Below are 22,191 nucleotides of genomic sequence, written 5' to 3'. Positions count from 1 at the left end.
GGAACACGCGCAATGGAAGGAAGGGCAGGACAAACGATGGCACTCTCAGCAGTGCCACGCACAGCACCGTAGGCCACAGCTGCAGATTGTTCCCTCCCTGCCCATTGCCCGTGCCTTTCTATCAGCCTCAGAGAGCACGACTTACTGGCTTATGGCACCTGGAAACCGGCACGATTACAGCCAGGGCACAGAGCAGCTGCAAAGCGGCCCTGCAGAAGAGGTGGTGGTGCAGCACGTTCTCCACCAGTGTGGGCTCAGGGATCTCAGCTGGGAGAAATGCCCTGCAGCGTCGTCTTTTACCGCCTGCCAAGGAAACGATTCCTCAAACCTGAGCATTGCTCCACTTGCAGGCGAGGGGAGCAGGAGCTGAAAAGGACAGGAGGACACAAAAGAAGGGCAAAGCTTAACAGCAAGCAGACCTGCTGCAGAAAGTGCCACCAGCTGTGTTTGAACAGCAGTGCCGCAGCGAACAGTAAGGCACACCTACCTTGCAAGGGGCGCTCAGGAAGGTTGTGACACAGGCACCCATTGCTCCCCTGAGCCCCAACTCCATTTCGTGCCTCGACGGTCTGCAACACAAAAGTCACAAGCTGCAAATTCAATCCATCCAAGATGCCATCGGGCCTCCGTGCTCACGGCACTCGCACTCATGTCTTCGCACGATCAATCAGCCGTGTGCTTACCGAGTGAGCGCTGCTCACTTCCACCTGACACCAGCAATCGACCCCTAACTGTCAAGTATGAACAGGAACCTATGCCTAACACTAAAAGACTACGAGTAAGCTATGCCTAACTCAAGAACAGGAACCTATGCCTAACACTAAAAGACTACGAGTAACCTATGCCTAACTCTAAAACATGAACAATAACCTACTCCTAACACTAACACTAAACTTAACACTAAAATCAACAAGAAAAACAGGGACGGGGACATAACAGGGTGAAGATGGAGCTGGGGGCCCGCAGAATTGGCTCCAGAGGAGGAGCTGATGGAAACTAATGCCACCCAGCTAATGCTGGGGGCGGGGGCCGCGCAGCGGGTAGGGAGCCGAGCGCCTGGACCAGCGGCGGTGGGACGGCGCCGATGCGGGGCCTGGCACGGTGGTGTGGTGCCAGGCCAGCTGTGCCGCAGGCGGATCCACCTCCATGGGTTCATCCAGAGGTGGATCCACCTCCATGGGCTCATCTGGAGGTGGATCCACCTCCATGGGCTCCACGGAGGTGGTCACAGCGCTGGTCCAGGCACGATGGAAACGCACTCTCTTTTCCTTCCTCCTCCGCTTGATCTTCAAGGCGGCCCCCCTCCTCCTCTTCGCTTCTGGGGCCCCCAGCTCTCCCTTCCTATTGGAAATTGGGCAAGCTTCGCCCCTCGCTCTCTTTGCTCCTGACATGGCTGCCAGAGCTCTCAGAGGCGAGTGCGTTGGCCGGGGCAGCGGTGACCAAGGTGACGGCTGTGATGCGGCGAAGGTTCTAAAATGGCAGCCGCACTGCTGGCCATGGCGTTCCACATAGCATGAGGAGGGGGCTGCAGGACAGGGCACGGGACGGCAGCTAGAAGGCACCCCCTGTGCCCAGCGGGCAGCCCTTCTCTCCGGCAAGCAAGAGGCCACAGAGGAGCCGGCCCCGAGAAAAGGGCCCTCGGCCTCCTTCATCCTCTCCCTTCTTCCACACGGGAATCTCTTGGGGCTGGCACACGCAGCACACAGCGCCATGTTCAGGGGCCTCCCGAGCCCAGCGCCAACAACAGCAGGCTCCAAAGCGCACCTCACCACGCCTGCCTCCTGGCACACACAAGCTCCGCTTTCCACCTTAGCATCCAGCGCCTCTTCTTGCGCCTCACGGCTGGGGATTCAACCATTCCCTACCAGAAATACCGCCAGCTGCACTGTCATTACAATCACTCTGACTCCATTCCAAACCCGCGCACACTGCTGGCACACACACACGGGGCCACCCTGGCTCACCCATGCTTCGCGGGGACCCACACAACAGCATGAGCAAAGCACGCAGAAACGTGCCGCGCTCCTGACTGATGCCAGTCTGAAAATCTCCCTCTCCCTCCCCCCCAGCCTACTAAGGCAGCACTTCTCCCAAGCAACAAACACAATCACACACAACTGCAGCCCTGCCTCGTCCCGACAACGGACGTCCACAGGAAGCACATCTTCACAAACCTTCTTCCAGCTCCGCGCCCTCCGGCCAACACAGCACCCGGGCGCCTTGCTCCACTGCCCGCCCGGGCTTTGTGGCCACAACTAGGCCCTACGGGGCCTCCTCCTTCACACGCCCGAAACACCAACAAAGCTCCGCACTCGCACGGCCTTCCCTGAGAGGAAGCTGCCCCCCGACCCCGCACCACTCGCCGGCGCCGCACGCATCGCCTCTGCGTGCCGGCAGCACCGCCAGCTCCTCCCCCGAGCGCCCCTCCATGCCCCCGCACCGAGGCCCGACCCCGCTCCCAGCACACAGCCCGCTCCTCCCGGCCCCGCTCACCGGCCCGGCGCCGCCATGCCGCGCTGCCCCGGAAGTGCTCTCCGCCGCCACGAAGCACTTCCTGCCCCGGCCCTACCAACCGCCTGCGGCCTCACGTTGCTAAGGCCGGCCTGGGGGCGGCCCGGGGCCTGCAGGAGGGGGAGCGGCAGCTGCGGGGGTCCGCTGCCGGATTCCCCTCGGCTGGCGCCGGCGGCATGCAACTTGTCTTCTTCTCCTTCTCTGCCTTTTCCCTTTGCCCTTTTTTGCTTTCCTTTGCCTTTCTTTTCTTTGCCTTGCTTCTCTTTTCTCTTCCTTTCCTTTTCTCTTTCTCTCTTCCCCTTCACATTTCCCTTTCTCTTTCCTTTCATTTCTTACTTTCTTCCCCTCCTCTCCCTTCCCTTCCCCTCCCCTCCCCTCCCTTCCCTTTGCTTTCTGTCCACACTCAGTCTGCACATCTCCAATGGACATGCCTGGAGAAGATCACCTACGCAGGCAATAAATGCCTTGTGCTCTGCTTCACTGCTTTGTGCTCTTGAAAGACACTCATTTGTTTTGCCCTTTCCTAACCCCCAAGTATCAGGAGGGCCCGGCTGCCTTTGCTGCGGAGCCTTATCACCCCACAGTCTGAAGACTTGGGGGAAAAGCTCAGCAGCTACGTAGCTGCCAAGGCAAGATTTCATGCCCTGGCCTTCATACAGCCCGGCTCTCCCCGCTCTGCTCTGCGCTCCTGCCATCCCCTGCAGCCCCTGTGCTGCCACAAACACGAGCGCGGCTCAGGCCCAACGCCCTCCCTGCTGCACGCCCTCTCACGGCCCCATGTGCTGCACCCACACCACTGCCCCAGCCCCGCAGCCCTCCTGCCCACAGCGCAGCCCCATGCACCGCGCTCGGCCCCAGCCCCCACCAGCTGATGGAGGTGACTCAGCCCCCGCTGCATCCACACCCAAACCTAACACACACTAACCGCTCCTCAATACTCCGTTTCCCTCCTTGGCAGCCAGCTCCTTGGCTGCACGCAGCCCGACAATCCGCTCATTCCCCTCCAGCAGGGCAGTAGGCAGGCAGGCGGGCAGGCAGGCAGGCAGCAGAAGGCAGTGCCGTGTAGCACGCTGGACCCAGTGCACCGTGCAGGCTCCTTCGTGGAAGGAGGAAGACGCCGACGCGCCAAGCCAAAATGGCAGGCAGACACTCTTGATGTGCAGCCTCTCCTCTCCTCTCCTCTCCTCTCCTCTCCTCTCCTCTCCTCTCCTCTCCTCTCCTCTCCTCTCCTCTCCTCTCCTCTCCTCTCCTCTCCTCTCCTCTCCTCTCCTCTCCTCTCCTCTCCTCTCCTCTCCTCTCCTCTCCTCTCCTCTCCTCTCTCGGGCTCCGGCTCAGCAAGGTGCCCTCGCAGCACCCAGACGCTCAACACGCGGTGCTGCCCATGACGCGCTCAAAGCCATTGCAGCTGAAGCAGCGCAGCACGGCTCGCTGCCCTCCCGGCTCACGCCTGAGCTCTGGGCCCGAGGCGCGCTCACCTGCAGCCCTCCCGCTGCCCTCTCCTCCTGCCCCACTCCCAGCGCTGCTCTTCACACCAGCCCACCCGCACTTGAACTCCTTGCGGCTCAACGGGAGCCTGACGTGCAGGCCACGGCTGCCCGCAGCTGCAGCTGGCCTTCCCAGGGCAAGCAGGAACAGTCAGTGCTACACAAGGCTGAAAAAGCCACCAGGCAAGCTGGAGAGACAAGCTCAAGGGGCTGAGTGCAGGGACACCTTGCTTCCTCGCGCGCTGCTTCCTCTCCTTTTGTTGCTCTCAGGCCTCACAGAGCAAGCTGATGCTCACACGCTTCGCTAGCACTTACGCTTTGGCTGAAAGGCCACCACTTGGCAAGACCAACATGGAAACGCGGGAAAAGCAGCTCCATCTCCACGGAGGGACGTGAAGCCGGCCGGTTCATCGCCCTGCCACTGCCAGCCCAAGCCAGGCATGTTTGGACCAGCTACTGAAAGAGGCAGCACCAGGTGTAAAAGGTTGCTTTCCCTTTTATTTTAAACAAAGGGATTTGGGTTGCCTTTTGTAGATATGTCAACAGAAAATAAAATAGCCTGGATACCGCTCATGACCAACCACATGCGGTAAGTTCACCTCATCATCAACATTCTGAAACAGCTATCGAGCTGAAGGACCCTGAAGGAATGCGGCGTCCCCAGCTCTTGCCACACATGAAATCCCGCACAGGCAAAGTCCGATTTGTTTGTCACGCATCAGAAGCCCTTCCAGCTTCCTCAGTTCCTCTCCAATGTCCGGGCAAGGGAAAGCACGGCCACGCCACAAAACCAGACGTACAGTGCGCTGCCTTTGGAGCACCTCTCAGCAAGCATTCCCGCTGCTTCCTTTGGCCTTTGAGGCTTAGCGCTCAAGCCCTCACCGTTTCTTTTTGCTTTCCTTCTTGGCTTTCTTGCTTAGCTGTGCAGCACTTGCCTTTGGTTTCTTCACCGTCTCCCAAGTCTTAGACTCCAAGCCGTCCCAGTCCTACAGGAATCAATTCACAAACAGTCAGGGAACTTTCTGACAATTGCCTGACAGCTCGCTTTGGGAGCTCAAGACACCTGACTGGGCAGCTTTGGGTGCCACTGCTGCACACTGCCTTCCTGACATCAGGGCACAACAGAAACTCCACCTCTCTCTTGTTCCCCAAAATCCCACGGAAGCTACAGTCTACAGGCCTTGCCTGCAAGGCAGTCCCTGCACAGGGGGACGCCCTGCCTGCCACTCACAGCCCACACAAGCAGCAGCACCAGCAGCACCAGCAGCAGCACCACGATAAGATGAGCTTGCACCTCCAGGCTCCTTGCGTGCCACCAGGAACAGCACGCACGCCCAAGGAAGGACAGAACAAACTGCCGCACTCTCAGCAATGCCGCGGCGCGCTACCGTAGGCCACGGCTCCAGCTGCTTCCCTCCCAGCCCATTTCCTCAGCATTTCTATCAACCTCTATCAAACAGAGCGCTACTTACTGTCTCTGGGCACTTGGGAACTGGCAGGGTTATGGCCAGCACGCACACAAGCTGGAAAACGGCTCCAAAGAAGAGGCCGGAGCGCAGCACGTTCTCCATCAGCGTGGGCTCAGGGATCTCACGGGGCGAGAAATGCACTTCAGCGGCCATAGCGCAGACAGCCTGCTGCTCTGCTGCTCTCCAGGAGGCTGCTTTCTACAAGGGGGAAACGAGAGCCATCATTCCATTCCTGCGCTCCGACGCTGTGACTTCCTGCTAGCAAAACCTCCCAGCCTGACTCACAGACGTGCTCTGAACATATCCTTGGTCTTCCGACCCAACCACAAGGAGGGACGCCAAACTTGCATTTCAGCAACAGCTGAACACGCAAGAATCAACTTCTCCCTGAGCTTGATCACACACGCACGACCACTGTCTCATGAACACTAACAACAAGAGTATTCATACCATCACTTGCACATTTGCATCTACCTGGCTACGTACGTGTTCACGGACTTGCTGCTGCTGTGCCGTACGGCACCAAGCACAGCAATAAAGCATGCAGAAAGCCCATCTGCTGAGGACAGGGGGATGAGCTGGGCTCACGCCTAAGCACTGCTTACTGCAAAGGAAGGCACACCTACCTGGCAACGGCCACGCAGGATGCTCGAGACACAGTCACACGCTGTTCTCCTGAGGCCCAACGCAATGTCGCAGCCACTCACACTCTGCTCCTCGACGGTCTGCAACACAAAAGTCACAAGCTGCAAATTCAACCCATCCAAGATGCCATCGGGCCTCCGTGCTCACGGCACTCGCACTCATGTCTTCGCACGATCAATCAGCCGTGTGCTTACCGAGTGAGCGCTGCTCACTTCCACCTGACACCAGCAATCGACCCCTAACTGTCAAGTATGAACAGGAACCTATGCCTAACACTAAAAGACTACAACTAACCTATGCCTAACTCGAACAGAAGAACAGGAACCTATGCCTAACACTAAAAGACTACGAGTAACCTATGCCTAACTCTAAAACATGAACAATAACCTACTCCTAACACTAACACTAAACTTAACACTAAAATCAACAAGAAAAACAGGGACGGGGACATAACAGGGTGAAGATGGAGCTGGGGGCCCGCAGAATTGGCTCCAGAGGAGGAGCTGATGGAAACTAATGCCACCCAGCTAATGCTGGGGGCGGGGGCCGCGCAGCGGGTAGGGAGCCGAGCGCCTGGACCAGCGGCGGTGGGACGGCGCCGATGCGGGGCCTGGCACGGTGGTGTGGTGCCAGGCCAGCTGTGCCGCAGGCGGATCCACCTCCATGGGTTCATCCAGAGGTGGATCCACCTCCATGGGCTCATCCAGAGGTGGATCCACCTCCATGGGCTCCACGGAGGTGGTCACAGCGCTGGTCCAGGCACGATGGAAACGCACTCTCTTTTCCTTCCTCCTCCGCTTGATCTTCAAGGCGGCCCCCCTCCTCCTCTTCGCTTCTGGGGCCCCCAGCTCTCCCTTCCTATTGGAAATTGGGCAAGCTTCGCCCCTCGCTCTCTTTGCTCCTGACATGGCTGCCAGAGCTCTCAGAGGCGAGTGCGTTGGCCGGGGCAGCGGTGACCAAGGTGACGGCTGTGATGCGGCGAAGGTTCTAAAATGGCAGCCGCACTGCTGGCCATGGCGTTCCACATAGCATGAGGAGGGGGCTGCAGGACAGGGCACGGGACGGCAGCTAGAAGGCACCCCCTGTGCCCAGCGGGCAGCCCTTCTCTCCGGCAAGCAAGAGGCCACAGAGGAGCCGGCCCCGAGAAAAGGGCCCTCGGCCTCCTTCATCCTCTCCCTTCTTCCACACGGGAATCTCTTGGGGCTGGCACACGCAGCACACAGCGCCATGTTCAGGGGCCTCCCGAGCCCAGCGCCAACAACAGCAGGCTCCAAAGCGCACCTCACCACGCCTGCCTCCTGGCACACACAAGCTCCGCTTTCCACCTTAGCATCCAGCGCCTCTTCTTGCGCCTCACGGCTGGGGATTCAACCATTCCCTACCAGAAATACCGCCAGCTGCACTGTCATTACAATCACTCTGACTCCATTCCAAACCCGCGCACACTGCTGGCACACACACACGGGGCCACCCTGGCTCACCCATGCTTCGCGGGGACCCACACAACAGCATGAGCAAAGCACGCAGAAACGTGCCGTGCTCCTGACTGATGCCAGTCTGAAAATCTCCCTCTCCCTCCCCCCCAGCCTACTAAGGCAGCACTTCTCCCAAGCAACAAACACAATCACACACAACTGCAGCCCTGGCTCGGCCCGACAACGGACGTCCAGAGGAAGCACATCTTCACAGAATCACAGAATGGCCCAGCTTGGAAGGCACCTCAAGGGTCATGAATCTCCAAGCCCCCTGCCACATGCAGGGCCACTAGCCTTCATGTTTAATACCAGACCAGGCTGCCCAGGGCCCCATCCAATCTGGCCTTGAACACCTCCAGGGATGGGGCATCCACCACCTCTCTGGGCAGCCTGTTCCAGCACCTCACCATTCTCATAGTAAAGAACTTCCCCCTGATACCCAACCTAAATCTTCCCCCCTTCAACTTAAAACCATTTCCCCTTGTCCTGCAGTTATCTACCCTTGTAAAGAGTTGACTCCCCTCCTGTTTGTAGGCTCCCTTTAGGTACTGGAACGCTGCAATGAGGTCACCCCGCAGCCTTCTTTTCCCCAGGCTGAACAAGCCCAGCTCCCTCAGCCTGTCTTTGTAAGGGAGGTGCTCCAGCCCTCCAATCATTTCTGTGGCCCTCCTCTGGACCCTCTCCAACAGCTCCCTGTCTTTCTTGCACTGGGGGCTCCAGACCTGGACACAGTACTCCAGAGGGGCCTCACAAGAGCAGAGTAGAAGGGGACAATCACCTCCCTGTCCCTGCTGGCCACCCCTCTTCTGATGGAGCCCAGGATGCCACTTGCTTTCTGAGCTGCAAGGGCACACTGCTGGCTCATGTTAAGCTTTTCATCCATCAGGACCCCCAGGTCCTTCTCTGCAGGGCTGCTGTCAAGGACTGAATGCGTACAAGTCCATGGTGCCAGATGGTGTGCATCCCAGGATTCTGAAGGAGCTGGTTGAGGTAATTGCTGAGCTGCTCTCCATCATATTTGACAAGCCTTCTTCCAGCTCCGCACCCTCCGGCCAACACAGCACCCGGGCACCTTGCTCCACTGCCCGCCCGGGCTTTGTGGCCACAACTAGGCCCTACGGGGCCTCCTCCTTCACACGCCCGAAACACCAACAAAGCTCCGCACTCGCACGGCCTTCCCTGAGAGGAAGCTGCCCCCCGACCCCGCACCACTCGCCGGCGCCGCACGCATCGCCTCTGCGTGCCGGCAGCACCGCCAGCTCCTCCCCCGAGCGCCCCTCCATGCCCCCGCACCGAGGCCCGACTCCGCTCCCAGCACACAGCCCGCTCCTCCCGGCCCCGCTCACCGGCCCGGCGCCGCCATGCCGCGCTGCCCCGGAAGTGCTCTCCGCCGCCACGAAGCACTTCCTGCCCCGGCCCTACCAACCGCCTGCGGCCTCACGTTGCTAAGGCCGGCCTGGGGGCGGCCCGGGGCCTGCAGGAGGGGGAGCGGCAGCTGCGGGGGTCCGCTGCCGGATTCCCCTCGGCTGGCGCCGGCGGCATGCAACTTGTCTTCTTCTCCTTCTCTGCCTTTTCCCTTTGCCCCCTTTTGCTTTCCTTTGCCTTTCTTTTCTTTGCCTTGCTTCTCTTTTCTCTTCCTTTCCTTTTCTCTTTCTCTCTTCCCCTTCACATTTCCCTTTCTCTTTCCTTTCATTTCTTACTTTCTTCCCCTCCTCTCCCTTCCCTTCCCCTCCCCTCCCTTCCCTTTGCTTTCTGTCCACACTCAGTCTGCACATCTCCAATGGACATGCCTGGAGAAGATCACCTACGCAGGCAATAAATGCCTTGTGCTCTGCTTCACTGCTTTGTGCTCTTGAAAGACACTCATTTGTTTTGCCCTTTCCTAACCCCCAAGTATCAGGAGGGCCCGGCTGCCTTTGCTGCGGAGCCTTATCACCCCACAGTCTGAAGACTTGGGGGAAAAGCTCAGCAGCTACGTAGCTGCCAAGGCAAGATTTCATGCCCTGGCCTTCATACAGCCCGGCTCTCCCCGCTCTGCTCTGCGCTCCTGCCATCCCCTGCAGCCCCTGTGCTGCCACAAACACGAGCGCGGCTCGGGCCCAACGCCCTCCCTGCTGCACGCCCTCTCACGACCCCATGTGCTGCACCCACACCACTGCCCCAGCCCCGCAGCCCTCCTGCCCACAGCGCAGCCCCATGCACCGCGCTCGGCCCCACCAGCTGATGGAGGTGACTCAGCCCCCGCTGCATCCACACCCAAACCTAACACGCACTAACCGCTCCTCAATACTCGTTTCCCTCCTTGGCAGCCAGCTCCTTGGCTGCACGCAGCCCGACAATCCGCTCTTTCCCCTCCAGCAGGGCAGTAGGCAGGCAGGCGGGCAGGCAGGCAGGCAGCAGAAGGCAGTGCCGTGTAGCACGCTGGACCCAGTGCACCGTGCAGGCTCCTTCGTGGAAGGAGGAAGACGCCGACGCGCCAAGCCAAAATGGCAGGCAGACACTCTTGACGTGCAGCCTCTCCTCTGCTCTCCTCTCCTCTCCTCTCTCGGGCTCTGGCTCAGCAAGGTGCCCTCGCAGCACCCAGACGCTCAACACGCGGCGCTGCCCATGACGCGCTCAAAGCCATTGCAGCTGAAGCAGCGCAGCACGGCTCGCTGCCCTCCCGGCTCACGCCTGAGCTCTGGGCCCGAGGCGCGCTCACCTGCAGCCCTCCCGCTGCCCTCTCCTCCTGCCCCACTCCCAGCGCTGCTCTTCACACCAGCCCACCCGCACTTGAACTCCTCGCGGCTCAACGGGAGCCTGACGTGCAGGCCACGGCTGCCCGCAGCTGCAGCTGGCCTTCCCAGGGCAAGCAGGAACAGTCAGTGCTACACAAGGCTGAAAAAGCCACCAGGCAAGCTGGAGAGACAAGCTCAAGGGGCTGAGTGCAGGGACACCTTGCTTCCTCGCGCGCTGCTTCCTCTCCTTTTCTTGCTCTCGGGCCTCACAGAGCAAGCTGATGCTCACACGCTTCGCTAGCACTTACGCTTTGGCTGAAAGGCCACCACTTGGCAAGACCAACATGGAAACGCGGGAAAAGCAGCTCCATCTCCACAGAGGGACGTGAAGCCGGCTGGTTCATCGCCCTGCCACTGCCAGCCCAAGCCAGGCATGTTTGGACCAGCTACTGAAAGAGGCAGCACCAGGTGTAAAAGGTTGCTTTCCCTTTTATTTTAAACAAAGGGATTTGGGTTGCCTTTTGTAGATATGTCAACAGAAAATAAAATAGCCTGGATACCGCTCATGACCAACCACATGCGGTAAGTTCACCTCATCATCAACATTCTGAAACAGCTATCGAGCTGAAGGACCCTGAAGGAATGCAGCGTCCCCAGCTCTTGCCACACATGAAATCCCGCACAGGCAAAGTCCGATTTGTTTGTCACGCATCAGAAGCCCTTCCAGCTTCCTCAGTTCCTCTCCAACGTCCGGGCAAGGGAAAGCACGGCCACGCCACAAAACCAGACGTACAGTGCGCTGCCTTTGGAGCACCTCTCAGCAAGCATTCCCGCTGCTTCCTTTGGCCTTTGAGGCTTAGCGCTCAAGCCCTCACCGTTTCTTTTTGCTTTCCTTCTTGGCTTTCTTGCTTAGCTGTGCAGCACTTGCCTTTGGTTTCTTCACCGTCTCCCAAGTCTTAGACTCCAAGCCGTCCCAGTCCTACAGGAATCAATTCACAAACAGTCAGGGAACTTTCTGACAATTGCCTGACAGCTCGCTTTGGGAGCTCAAGACACCTGACTGGGCAGCTTTGGGTGCCACTGCTGCACACTGCCTTCCTGACATCAGGGCACAACAGAAACTCCACCTCTCTCTTGTTCCCCAAAATCCCACGGAAGCTACAGTCTACAGGCCTTGCCTGCAAGGCAGTCCCTGCACAGGGGGACGCCCTGCCTGCCACTCACAGCCCACACAAGCAGCAGCACCAGCAGCACCAGCAGCAGCACCACCATAAGATGAGCTTGCACCTCCAGGCTCCTTGCGTGCCACCAGGAACAGCACGCACGCCCAAGGAAGGACAGAACAAACTGCCGCACTCTCAGCAATGCCGCGGCGCGCTACCGTAGGCCACGGCTCCAGCTGCTTCCCTCCCAGCCCATTTCCTCAGCATTTCTATCAACCTCTATCAAACAGAGCGCTACTTACTGTCTCTGGGCACTTGGGAACTGGCAGGGTTATGGCCAGCACGCACACAAGCTGGAAAACGGCTCCAAAGAAGAGGCTGGAGCGCAGCATGTTCTCCATCAGCGTGGGCTCAGGGATCTCACGGGGCGAGAAATGCAGTTCAGCGGCCATAGCGCAGACAGCCTGCTGCTCTGCTGCTCTCCAGGAGGCTGCTTTCTACAAGGGGGAAACGAGAGCCATCATTCCATTCCTGCGCTCCGACGCTGTGACTTCCTGCTAGCAAAACCTCCCAGCCTGACTCACAGATGTGCTCTGAACATATCTTTGGTCTTCCGACCCAACCACAAGCAGGGACGCCAAACTTGCATTTCAGCAACAGCTGAACACGCAAGAATCAACTTCTCCCTGAGCTTGATCACACACGCACGACCACTGTCTCATGAACACTAACAACAAGAGCATTCATACCATCACTTGCACATTTGCATCTACCTGGCTAAGTACGTGTTCACGGCCTTGCTGCTGCTGTGCCGGACGGCACCAAGCACACCAATAAAGCACGCAGAAAGCCCATCTGCTCAGGACAGGGGGATGAGCTGGGCTCACGCCTAAGCACTGCTTACTGCAAAGGAAGGCACACCTACCTGGCAACGGCCACGCAGGATGCTCGAGACACAGTCACACACTGTTCTCCTGAGGCCCAACGCAAGGTCGCAGCCACTCACACTCTGCTCCTCGACGGTCTGCAACACAAAAGTCACAAGCTGCAAATTCAATCCATCCAAGATGCCATCGGGCCTCCGTGCTCACGGCACTCGCACTCATGTCTTCGCACGATCAATCAGCCGTGTGCTTACCGAGTGAGCGCTGCTCACTTCCACCTGACACCAGCAATCGACCCCTAACTGTCAAGTATGAACAGGAACCTATGCCTAACACTAAAAGACTACAACTAACCTATGCCTAACTCGAACAGAAGAACAGGAACCTATGCCTAACACTAAAAGACTACGAGTAACCTATGCCTAACTCTAAAACATGAACAATAACCTACTCCTAACACTAACACTAAACTTAACACTAAAATCAACAAGAAAAACAGGGACGGGGACATAACAGGGTGAAGATGGAGCTGGGGGCCCGCAGAATTGGCTCCAGAGGAGGAGCTGATGGAAACTAATGCCACCCAGCTAATGCTGGGGGCGGGGGCCGCGCAGCGGGTAGGGAGCCGAGCGCCTGGACCAGCGGCGGTGGGACGGCGCCGATGCGGGGCCTGGCACGGTGGTGTGGTGCCAGGCCAGCTGTGCCGCAGGCGGATCCACCTCCATGGGCTCATCCGGAGGTGGATCCACCTCCATGGGCTCATCCAGAGGTGGATCCACCTCCATGGGCTCCACGGAGGTGGTCACAGCGCTGGTCCAGGCGCGATGGAAACGCACTCTCTTTTCCTTCCTCCTCCGCTTGATCTTAAAGGCGGCCCCCCTCCTCCTCTTCGCTTCTGGGGCCCCCAGCTCTCCCTTCCTATTGGAAATTGGGCAAGCTTCGCCCCTCGCTCTCTTTGCTCCTGACATGGCTGCCAGAGCTCTCAGAGGCGAGTGCGTTGGCCGGGGCAGCGGTGACCAAGGTGACGGCTGTGATGCGGCGAAGGTTCTAAAATGGCAGCCGCACTGCTGGCCATGGCGTTCCACATAGCATGAGGAGGGGGCTGCAGGACAGGGCACGGGACGGCAGCTAGAAGGCACCCCCTGTGCCCAGCGGGCAGCCCTTCTCTCCGGCAAGCAAGAGGCCACAGAGGAGCCGGCCCCGAGAAAAGGGCCCTCGGCCTCCTTCATCCTCTCCCTTCTTCCACACGGGAATCTCTTGGGGCTGGCACACGCAGCACACAGCGCCATGTTCAGGGGCCTCCCGAGCCCAGCGCCAACAACAGCAGGCTCCAAAGCGCACCTCACCACGCCTGCCTCCTGGCACACACAAGCTCCGCTTTCCACCTTAGCATCCAGCGCCTCTTCTTGCGCCTCACGGCTGGGGATTCAACCATTCCCTACCAGAAATACCGCCAGCTGCACTGTCATTACAATCACTCTGACTCCATTCCAAACCCGCGCACACTGCTGGCACACACACACGGGGCCACCCTGGCTCACCCATGCTTCGCGGGGACCCACACAACAGCATGAGCAAAGCACGCAGAAACGTGCCGTGCTCCTGACTGATGCCAGTCTGAAAATCTCCCTCTCCCTCCCCCCCAGCCTACTAAGGCAGCACTTCTCCCAAGCAACAAACACAATCACACACAACTGCAGCCCTGGCTCGGCCCGACAACGGACGTCCAGAGGAAGCACATCTTCACAGAATCACAGAATGGCCCAGCTTGGAAGGCACCTCAAGGGTCATGAATCTCCAAGCCCCCTGCCACATGCAGGGCCACTAGCCTTCATGTTTAATACCAGACCAGGCTGCCCAGGGCCCCATCCAATCTGGCCTTGAACACCTCCAGGGATGGGGCATCCACCACCTCTCTGGGCAGCCTGTTCCAGCACCTCACCATTCTCATAGTAAAGAACTTCCCCCTGATACCCAACCTAAATCTTCCCCCCTTCAACTTAAAACCATTTCCCCTTGTCCTGCAGTTATCTACCCTTGTAAAGAGTTGACTCCCCTCCTGTTTGTAGGCTCCCTTTAGGTACTGGAACGCTGCAATGAGGTCACCCCGCAGCCTTCTTTTCCCCAGGCTGAACAAGCCCAGCTCCCTCAGCCTGTCTTTGTAGGGGAGGTGCTCCAGCCCTCCAATCATTTCTGTGGCCCTCCTCTGGACCCTCTCCAACAGCTCCCTGTCTTTCTTGCACTGGGGGCTCCAGACCTGGACACAGTACTCCAGAGGGGCCTCACAAGAGCAGAGTAGAAGGGGACAATCACCTCCCTGTCCCTGCTGGCCACCCCTCTTCTGATGGAGCCCAGGATGCCACTGGCTTTCTGAGCTGCAAGGGCACACTGCTGGCTCATGTTAAGCTTTTCATCCATCAGGACCCCCAGGTCCTTCTCTGCAGGGCTGCTGTCAAGGACTGAATGCGTACAAGTCCATGGTGCCAGATGGTGTGCATCCCAGGATTCTGAAGGAGCTGGTTGAGGTAATTGCTGAGCTGCTCTCCATCATATTTGACAAACCTTCTTCCAGCTCCGCACCCTCCGGCCAACACAGCACCCGGGCGCCTTGCTCCACTGCCCGCCCGGGCTTTGTGGCCACAACTAGGCCCTACGGGGCCTCCTCCTTCACACGCCCGAAACACCAACAAAGCTCCGCACTCGCACGGCCTTCCCTGAGAGGAAGCTGCCCCCCGACCCCGCACCACTCGCCGGCGCCGCACGCATCGCCTCTGCGTGCCGGCAGCACCGCCAGCTCCTCCCCCGAGCGCCCCTCCATGCCCCCGCACCGAGGCCCGACTCCGCTCCCAGCACACAGCCCGCTCCTCCCGGCCCCGCTCACCGGCCCGGCGCCGCCATGCCGCGCTGCCCCGGAAGTGCTCTCCGCCGCCACGAAGCACTTCCTGCCCCGGCCCTACCAACCGCCTGCGGCCTCACGTTGCTAAGGCCGGCCTGGGGGCGGCCCGGGGCCTGCAGGAGGGGGAGCGGCAGCTGCGGGGGTCCGCTGCCGGATTCCCCTCGGCTGGCGCCGGCGGCATGCAACTTGTCTTCTTCTCCTTCTCTGCCTTTTCCCTTTGCCCCCTTTTGCTTTCCTTTGCCTTTCTTTTCTTTGCCTTGCTTCTCTTTTCTCTTCCTTTCCTTTTCTCTTTCTCTCTTCCCCTTCACATTTCCCTTTCTCTTTCCTTTCATTTCTTACTTTCTTCCCCTCCTCTCCCTTCCCTTCCCCTCCCCTCCCTTCCCTTTGCTTTCTGTCCACACTCAGTCTGCACATCTCCAATGGACATGCCTGGAGAAGATCACCTACGCAGGCAATAAATGCCTTGTGCTCTGCTTCACTGCTTTGTGCTCTTGAAAGACACTCATTTGTTTTGCCCTTTCCTAACCCCCAAGTATCAGGAGGGCCCGGATGCCTTTGCTGCGGAGCCTTATCACCCCACAGTCTGAAGACTTGGGGGAAAAGCTCAGCAGCTACGTAGCTGCCAAGGCAAGATTTCATGCCCTGGCCTTCATACAGCCCGGCTCTCCCCGCTCTGCTCTGCGCTCCTGCCATCCCCTGCAGCCCCTGTGCTGCCACAAACACGAGCGCGGCTCGGGCCCAACGCCCTCCCTGCTGCACGCCCTCTCACGACCCCATGTGCTGCACCCACACCACTGCCCCAGCCCCGCAGCCCTCCTGCCCACAGCGCAGCCCCACGCACCGGGCTCGGCCCCAGCCGCTGATGGAGGTGACTCAGCCCCCGCTGCATCCACACCCAAACCTAACACGCACTAACCGCTCCTCAATACTCGTTTCCCTCCTTGGCAGCCAGCTCCTTGGCTGCACGCAGCCCGACAATCCGCTCTTTCCCCTCCAGCAGGGCAGTAGGCAGGCAGGCGGGCAGGCAGGCAGGCAGCAGAAGGCAGTGCCGTGTAGCACGCTGGACCCAGTGCACCGTGCAGGCTCCTTCGTGGAAGGAGGAAGACGCCGACGCGCCAAGCCAAAATGGCAGGCAGACACTCTTGACGTGCAGCCTCTCCTCTGCTCTCCTCTCCTCTCCTCTCTCGGGCTCTGGCTCAGCAAGGTGCCCTCGCAGCACCCAGACGCTCAACACGCGGCGCTGCCCATGACGCGCTCAAAGCCATTGCAGCTGAAGCAGCGCAGCACGGCTCGCTGCCCTCCCGGCTCACGCCTGAGCTCTGGGCCCGAGGCGCGCTCACCTGCAGCCCTCCCGCTGCCCTCTCCTCCTGCCCCACTCCCAGCGCTGCTCTTCACACCAGCCCACCCGCACTTGAACTCCTCGCGGCTCAACGGGAGCCTGACGTGCAGGCCACGGCTGCCCGCAGCTGCAGCTGGCCTTCCCAGGGCAAGCAGGAACAGTCAGTGCTACACAAGGCTGAAAAAGCCACCAGGCAAGCTGGAGAGACAAGCTCAAGGGGCTGAGTGCAGGGACACCTTGCTTCCTCGCGCGCTGCTTCCTCTCCTTTTCTTGCTCTCGGGCCTCACAGAGCAAGCTGATGCTCACACGCTTCGCTAGCACTTACGCTTTGGCTGAAAGGCCACCACTTGGCAAGACCAACATGGAAACGCGGGAAAAGCAGCTCCATCTCCACAGAGGGACGTGAAGCCGGCTGGTTCATCGCCCTGCCACTGCCAGCCCAAGCCAGGCATGTTTGGACCAGCTACTGAAAGAGGCAGCACCAGGTGTAAAAGGTTGCTTTCCCTTTTATTTTAAACAAAGGGATTTGGGTTGCCTTTTGTAGATATGTCAACAGAAAATAAAATAGCCTGGATACCGCTCATGACCAACCACATGCGGTAAGTTCACCTCATCATCAACATTCTGAAACAGCTATCGAGCTGAAGGACCCTGAAGGAATGCAGCGTCCCCAGCTCTTGCCACACATGAAATCCCGCACAGGCAAAGTCCGATTTGTTTGTCACGCATCAGAAGCCCTTCCAGCTTCCTCAGTTCCTCTCCAATGTCCGGGCAAGGGAAAGCACGGCCACGCCACAAAACCAGACGTACAGTGCGCTGCCTTTGGAGCACCTCTCAGCAAGCATTCCCGCTGCTTCCTTTGGCCTTTGAGGCTTAGCGCTCAAGCCCTCACCGTTTCTTTTTGCTTTCCTTCTTGGCTTTCTTGCTTAGCTGTGCAGCACTTGCCTTTGGTTTCTTCACCGTCTCCCAAGTCTTAGACTCCAAGCCGTCCCAGTCCTACAGGAATCAATTCACAAACAGTCAGGGAACTTTCTGACAATTGCCTGACAGCTCGCTTTGGGAGCTCAAGACACCTGACTGGGCAGCTTTGGGTGCCACTGCTGCACACTGCCTTCCTGACATCAGGGCACAACAGAAACTCCACCTCTCTCTTGTTCCCCAAAATCCCACGGAAGCTACAGTCTACAGGCCTTGCCTGCAAGGCAGTCCCTGCACAGGGGGACGCCCTGCCTGCCACTCACAGCCCACACAAGCAGCAGCACCAGCAGCACCAGCAGCAGCACCACGATAAGATGAGCTTGCACCTCCAGGCTCCTTGCGTGCCACCAGGAACAGCACGCACGCCCAAGGAAGGACAGAACAAACTGCCGCACTCTCAGCAATGCCGCGGCGCGCTACCGTAGGCCACGGCTCCAGCTGCTTCCCTCCCAGCCCATTTCCTCAGCATTTCTATCAACCTCTATCAAACAGAGCGCTACTTACTGTCTCTGGGCACTTGGGAACTGGCAGGGTTATGGCCAGCACGCACACAAGCTGGAAAACGGCTCCAAAGAAGAGGCCGGAGCGCAGCACGTTCTCCATCAGCGTGGGCTCCGGGATCTCACGGGGCGAGAAATGCACTTCAGCGGCCATAGCGCAGACAGCCTGCTGCTCTGCTGCTCTCCAGGAGGCTGCTTTCTACAAGGGGGAAACGAGAGCCATCATTCCATTCGTGCGCTCCGACGCTGTGACTTCCTGCTAGCAAAACCTCCCAGCCTGACTCACAGACGTGCTCTGAACATATCTTTGGTCTTCCGACCCAACCACAAGCAGGGACGCCAAACTTGCATTTCAGCAACAGCTGAACACGCAAGAATCAACTTCTCCCTGAGCTTGATCACACACGCACGACCACTGTCTCATGAACACTAACAACAAGAGTATTCATACCATCACTTGCACATTTGCATCTACCTGGCTACGTACGTGTTCACGGCCTTGCTGCTGCTGTGCCGGACGGCACCAAGCACAGCAATAAAGCACGCAGAAAGCCCATCTGCTGAGGACAGGGGGATGAGCTGGGCTCACGCCTAAGCACTGCTTACTGCAAAGGAAGGCACACCTACCTGGCAACGGCCACGCAGGATGCTCGAGACACAGTCACACACTGTTCTCCTGAGGCCCAACGCAAGGTCGCAGCCACTCACACTCTGCTCCTCGACGGTCTGCAACACAAAAGTCACAAGCTGCAAATTCAATCCATCCAAGATGCCATCGGGCCTCCGTGCTCACGGCACTCGCACTCATGTCTTCGCACCATCAATCAGCCGTGTGCTTACCGAGTGAGCGCTGCTCACTTCCACCTGACACCAGCAATCGACCCCTAACTGTCAAGTATGAACAGGAACCTATGCCTAACACTAAAAGACTACAACTAACCTATGCCTAACTCGAACAGAAGAACAGGAACCTATGCCTAACACTAAAAGACTACGAGTAACCTATGCCTAACTCTAAAACATGAACAATAACCTACTCCTAACACTAACACTAAACTTAACACTAAAATCAACAAGAAAAACAGGGACGGGGACATAACAGGGTGAAGATGGAGCTGGGGGCCCGCAGAATTGGCTCCAGAGGAGGAGCTGATGGAAACTAATGCCACCCAGCTAATGCTGGGGGCGGGGGCCGCGCAGCGGGTAGGGAGCCGAGCGCCTGGACCAGCGGCGGTGGGACGGCGCCGATGCGGGGCCTGGCACGGTGGTGTGGTGCCAGGCCAGCTGTGCCGCAGGCGGATCCACCTCCATGGGCTCATCCGGAGGTGGATCCACCTCCATGGGCTCATCCGGAGGTGGATCCACCTCCATGGGCTCATCCAGAGGTGGATCCACCTCCATGGGCTCCACGGAGGTGGTCACAGCGCTGGTCCAGGCGCGATGGAAACGCACTCTCTTTTCCTTCCTCCTCCGCTTGATCTTCAAGGCGGCCCCCCTCCTCCTCTTCGCTTCTGGGGCCCCCAGCTCTCCCTTCCTATTGGAAATTGGGCAAGCTTCGCCCCTCGCTCTCTTTGCTCCTGACATGGCTGCCAGAGCTCTCAGAGGCGAGTGCGTTGGCCGGGGCAGCGGTGACCAAGGTGACGGCTGTGATGTGGCGAAGGTTCTAAAATGGCAGCCGCACTGCTGGCCATGGCGTTCCACATAGCATGAGGAGGGGGCTGCAGGACAGGGCACGGGACGGCAGCTAGAAGGCACCCCCTGTGCCCAGCGGGCAGCCCTTCTCTCCGACAAGCAAGAGGCCACAGAGGAGCCGGCCCCGAGAAAAGGGCCCTCGGCCTCCTTCGCCCTCTCTCTCCTGCCACGTGGGAATCCCCTTCTGGGGCTGGGCCATGCAGCACACAACACTCAGGGCACGCTCAGGGATCTCCTGAGGTCAGCGCAAACAACAGCGCGCTCCAGAGCAGACCTGACGGTGCCTGCCTGCGGGGAGACAGAAGCCCCGGCTTCCATTTCAGCACCCAGCGCCTCTTCCTGCGGCTCAAACAGTGAGCGTCTGGGCACTCAAACATTACTTACGTAATATTACGTAAATACATCCAAGGGAGTTCTCAACAAAACTTTCTGAGTCTCTGAGGGAATACGGTATAGGGAACAAGCTTCCTCAGCAAGGCTGTTTGTTACTCGCCTCGCTTATAAAGCCCTGCAGCCTACATCAGCGGGGGCAGCTTCTGCCAGCTCCCACACAGCTTCTCTGCTTTGCACTTTCTCTTGGCAGGGGACGAGGGAAAACCAGGCTAACAGGCAGACACCTGATGCGGGACGCAGGCTGCCGTGCCTGCCGAGAGCAGCGGGAGCGCTACGGCCGTGCGCAGGAAGCTTGGCTGCTGTGCTGAGACACGGCTGGGAAAGCACCTGCTCGCTCTTCTTGCCACCGTGGCTGCGTCCATACGGACCGAGCGGGGCTTTGTGCCAAACCAGCAAGAGCACAGCCTGCAGCGGCTGCGTGGGCCAACACGTTCACTGGGAGCTGCCCGCCACGGCACCCAGCTCGGCTCCTGACAGCACCTCCGATGCCGAACGCAGAACTGGAGCTTGCGCCAAATCAGCCCCAGCCTCTGCTCATACAACCAGAGAGCAGCCAAGGCTGGACAGCACCCACAAAGGCCACCGAGTCCAACTGTGACCAGCCCCACACACGACCGCTTGCTTCTAATGCAGCTCAAGGGTGGCATCCTATTGGCAACATAAAAACACACCAAGGCCTTCCCAACTTCAAGTGCTGCCAGCTACTGACACACACACACACACACACTGAAATCCCTGACGCTGCTGGCTCAGAGGACCAGCTCAGAGAAGCGTTTGCCTGGGACGGATGGGCTGAGACTGGATCGAATCCTGCCTTTGAATTGGGACGCTGGACACAGCCTCACTGTGCACCCAAAGACTAAGAACAGCGCCACCAAAGCGGGCAGAGACACCACGCGCGCTCCTCACTGCTTGCCGCTTTCACATCTCTCTCACCCGCCCTCCCTCCCACCAATCCATCAGGGCAGCCCTTCCCAAGCAACAAACAGAATCACACAGAACTTCAGCCTGCACTCATCCCGCTCACTGACATCCAGAGCCAGGGACAAACCTTCAGCCGTGCCTGCTCCTCCCCCACTCAAACAGAGCACCAGGCGCGTGGATCCACTCCTCGTCCAGCTTTGCTCGGCACAAATTCCAGCGGGGAGTCCTTATTCACACACCTGAAACACCAACGCACAACAGTGCATCAGAAAAGGCAATCAGAAAAGGAATCAGACTCCAGCCACGCTTTTCCGGCCGGCCGACGCCGCAGCCACAGGAGCCCATCGCCATCCTTGCCGCACCATCAGGCCTCGCCATCCGCAGCCTCCTGCCGGCGCACTCCGGGCCGAAAGCAAAACTCCACCGAGCGAGGCCAAAAGCCAAACTCGCCATCCGGACGGAGCCCCGCGCTTCCCCGCCGCCATCTCCAAGGACCACCGCCAGGAAAACGACGCTCAGCGAGAGCGAGCGAGACGCCGGCTTCCCCGCCACGTCCAAACGAAGAGCGACGGCACCGGATCGCAGCGCGACGGCTCCCACTGCGCGACGGAGCGCGGCGCTGCCGCCGCCCGGGAGCCGCCCCGTTCGCCTCGGGCTGCGCCCCGGCATCCGCAGCCCTCGCGAGGCCGCGCGGCCCGCTAAGCCGCCAGCCGGGACCCGCCTCTGGCTGCCGGCGGCGCCGCCAGCTCCTCCCCCGACAGCCCCTCCATGCCCCCGCGCCGAGGCCCGACCCGGTTCCCGGCACGGAGCCCGCTCCTCCCGGCCCCGCTCACCGCTCCGAGCCGCGCCGCCCCGGAAGTGCTCTCCGCCAGCACGAAGCACTTCCGGCCCGGGCCCTAGCAACCGCCTGCGGCGTCACGTTGCTATGGGCGGCCTGCGGGCGGCCGGGGCCTGGGGGTGGAGTGGGACCGGATTCCTCTCGGATGGCGCCGGAGCCGCGCGACTTTTCTCCTTCTCTCCTTCTCCTTCCTCCCCCTTTTCCTTTCCCTTCTTTCTCTTCCCTTTCCTTTTCCTTTCTCTTCCTTTCTTCTCTTGGCTTTTCCTTTCCTTTTCTCTTCCTT

At 59.4% G+C, this 22,191-nt stretch overlaps 1 protein-coding gene across 18 annotated transcripts in view; it reads right to left on the bottom strand.

The window, feature by feature from the left end:
- LOC125686144 (uncharacterized) overlaps positions 1-21,982 on the bottom strand; it is a 118,873-nt gene extending 96,891 nt beyond the window's left edge. Inside the window, exons 1-9 of one of the 18 annotated variants that reach the window (XM_048929832.1) lie at positions 21,904-21,982; positions 21,198-21,309; positions 18,689-18,787; positions 18,066-18,260; positions 6,091-6,189; positions 5,468-5,662; positions 4,878-4,981; positions 488-569; positions 146-366 (exon numbers count right to left, since the gene is read on the bottom strand). In XM_048929832.1, the coding sequence (XP_048785789.1) occupies positions 175-366; positions 488-569; positions 4,878-4,981; positions 5,468-5,662; positions 6,091-6,189; positions 18,066-18,215 (822 nt within the window). In that variant the 5' untranslated portion in view covers positions 18,216-18,260; positions 18,689-18,787; positions 21,198-21,309; positions 21,904-21,982 and the 3' untranslated portion in view covers positions 146-174. The other 17 variants (XM_048929833.1, XM_048929831.1, XM_048929839.1 and 14 more) reach the window with 17 other exon arrangements.
- Between the last annotated feature and the right edge of the window lie 209 nt (positions 21,983-22,191).

This window comes from Lagopus muta, chromosome 32 (assembly GCF_023343835.1).
Source record: "Lagopus muta isolate bLagMut1 chromosome 32, bLagMut1 primary, whole genome shotgun sequence".
Taxonomy (NCBI): Eukaryota; Metazoa; Chordata; class Aves; order Galliformes; family Phasianidae; genus Lagopus; species Lagopus muta.
This window is presented reverse-complemented; position numbering and strand designations above follow the sequence as displayed.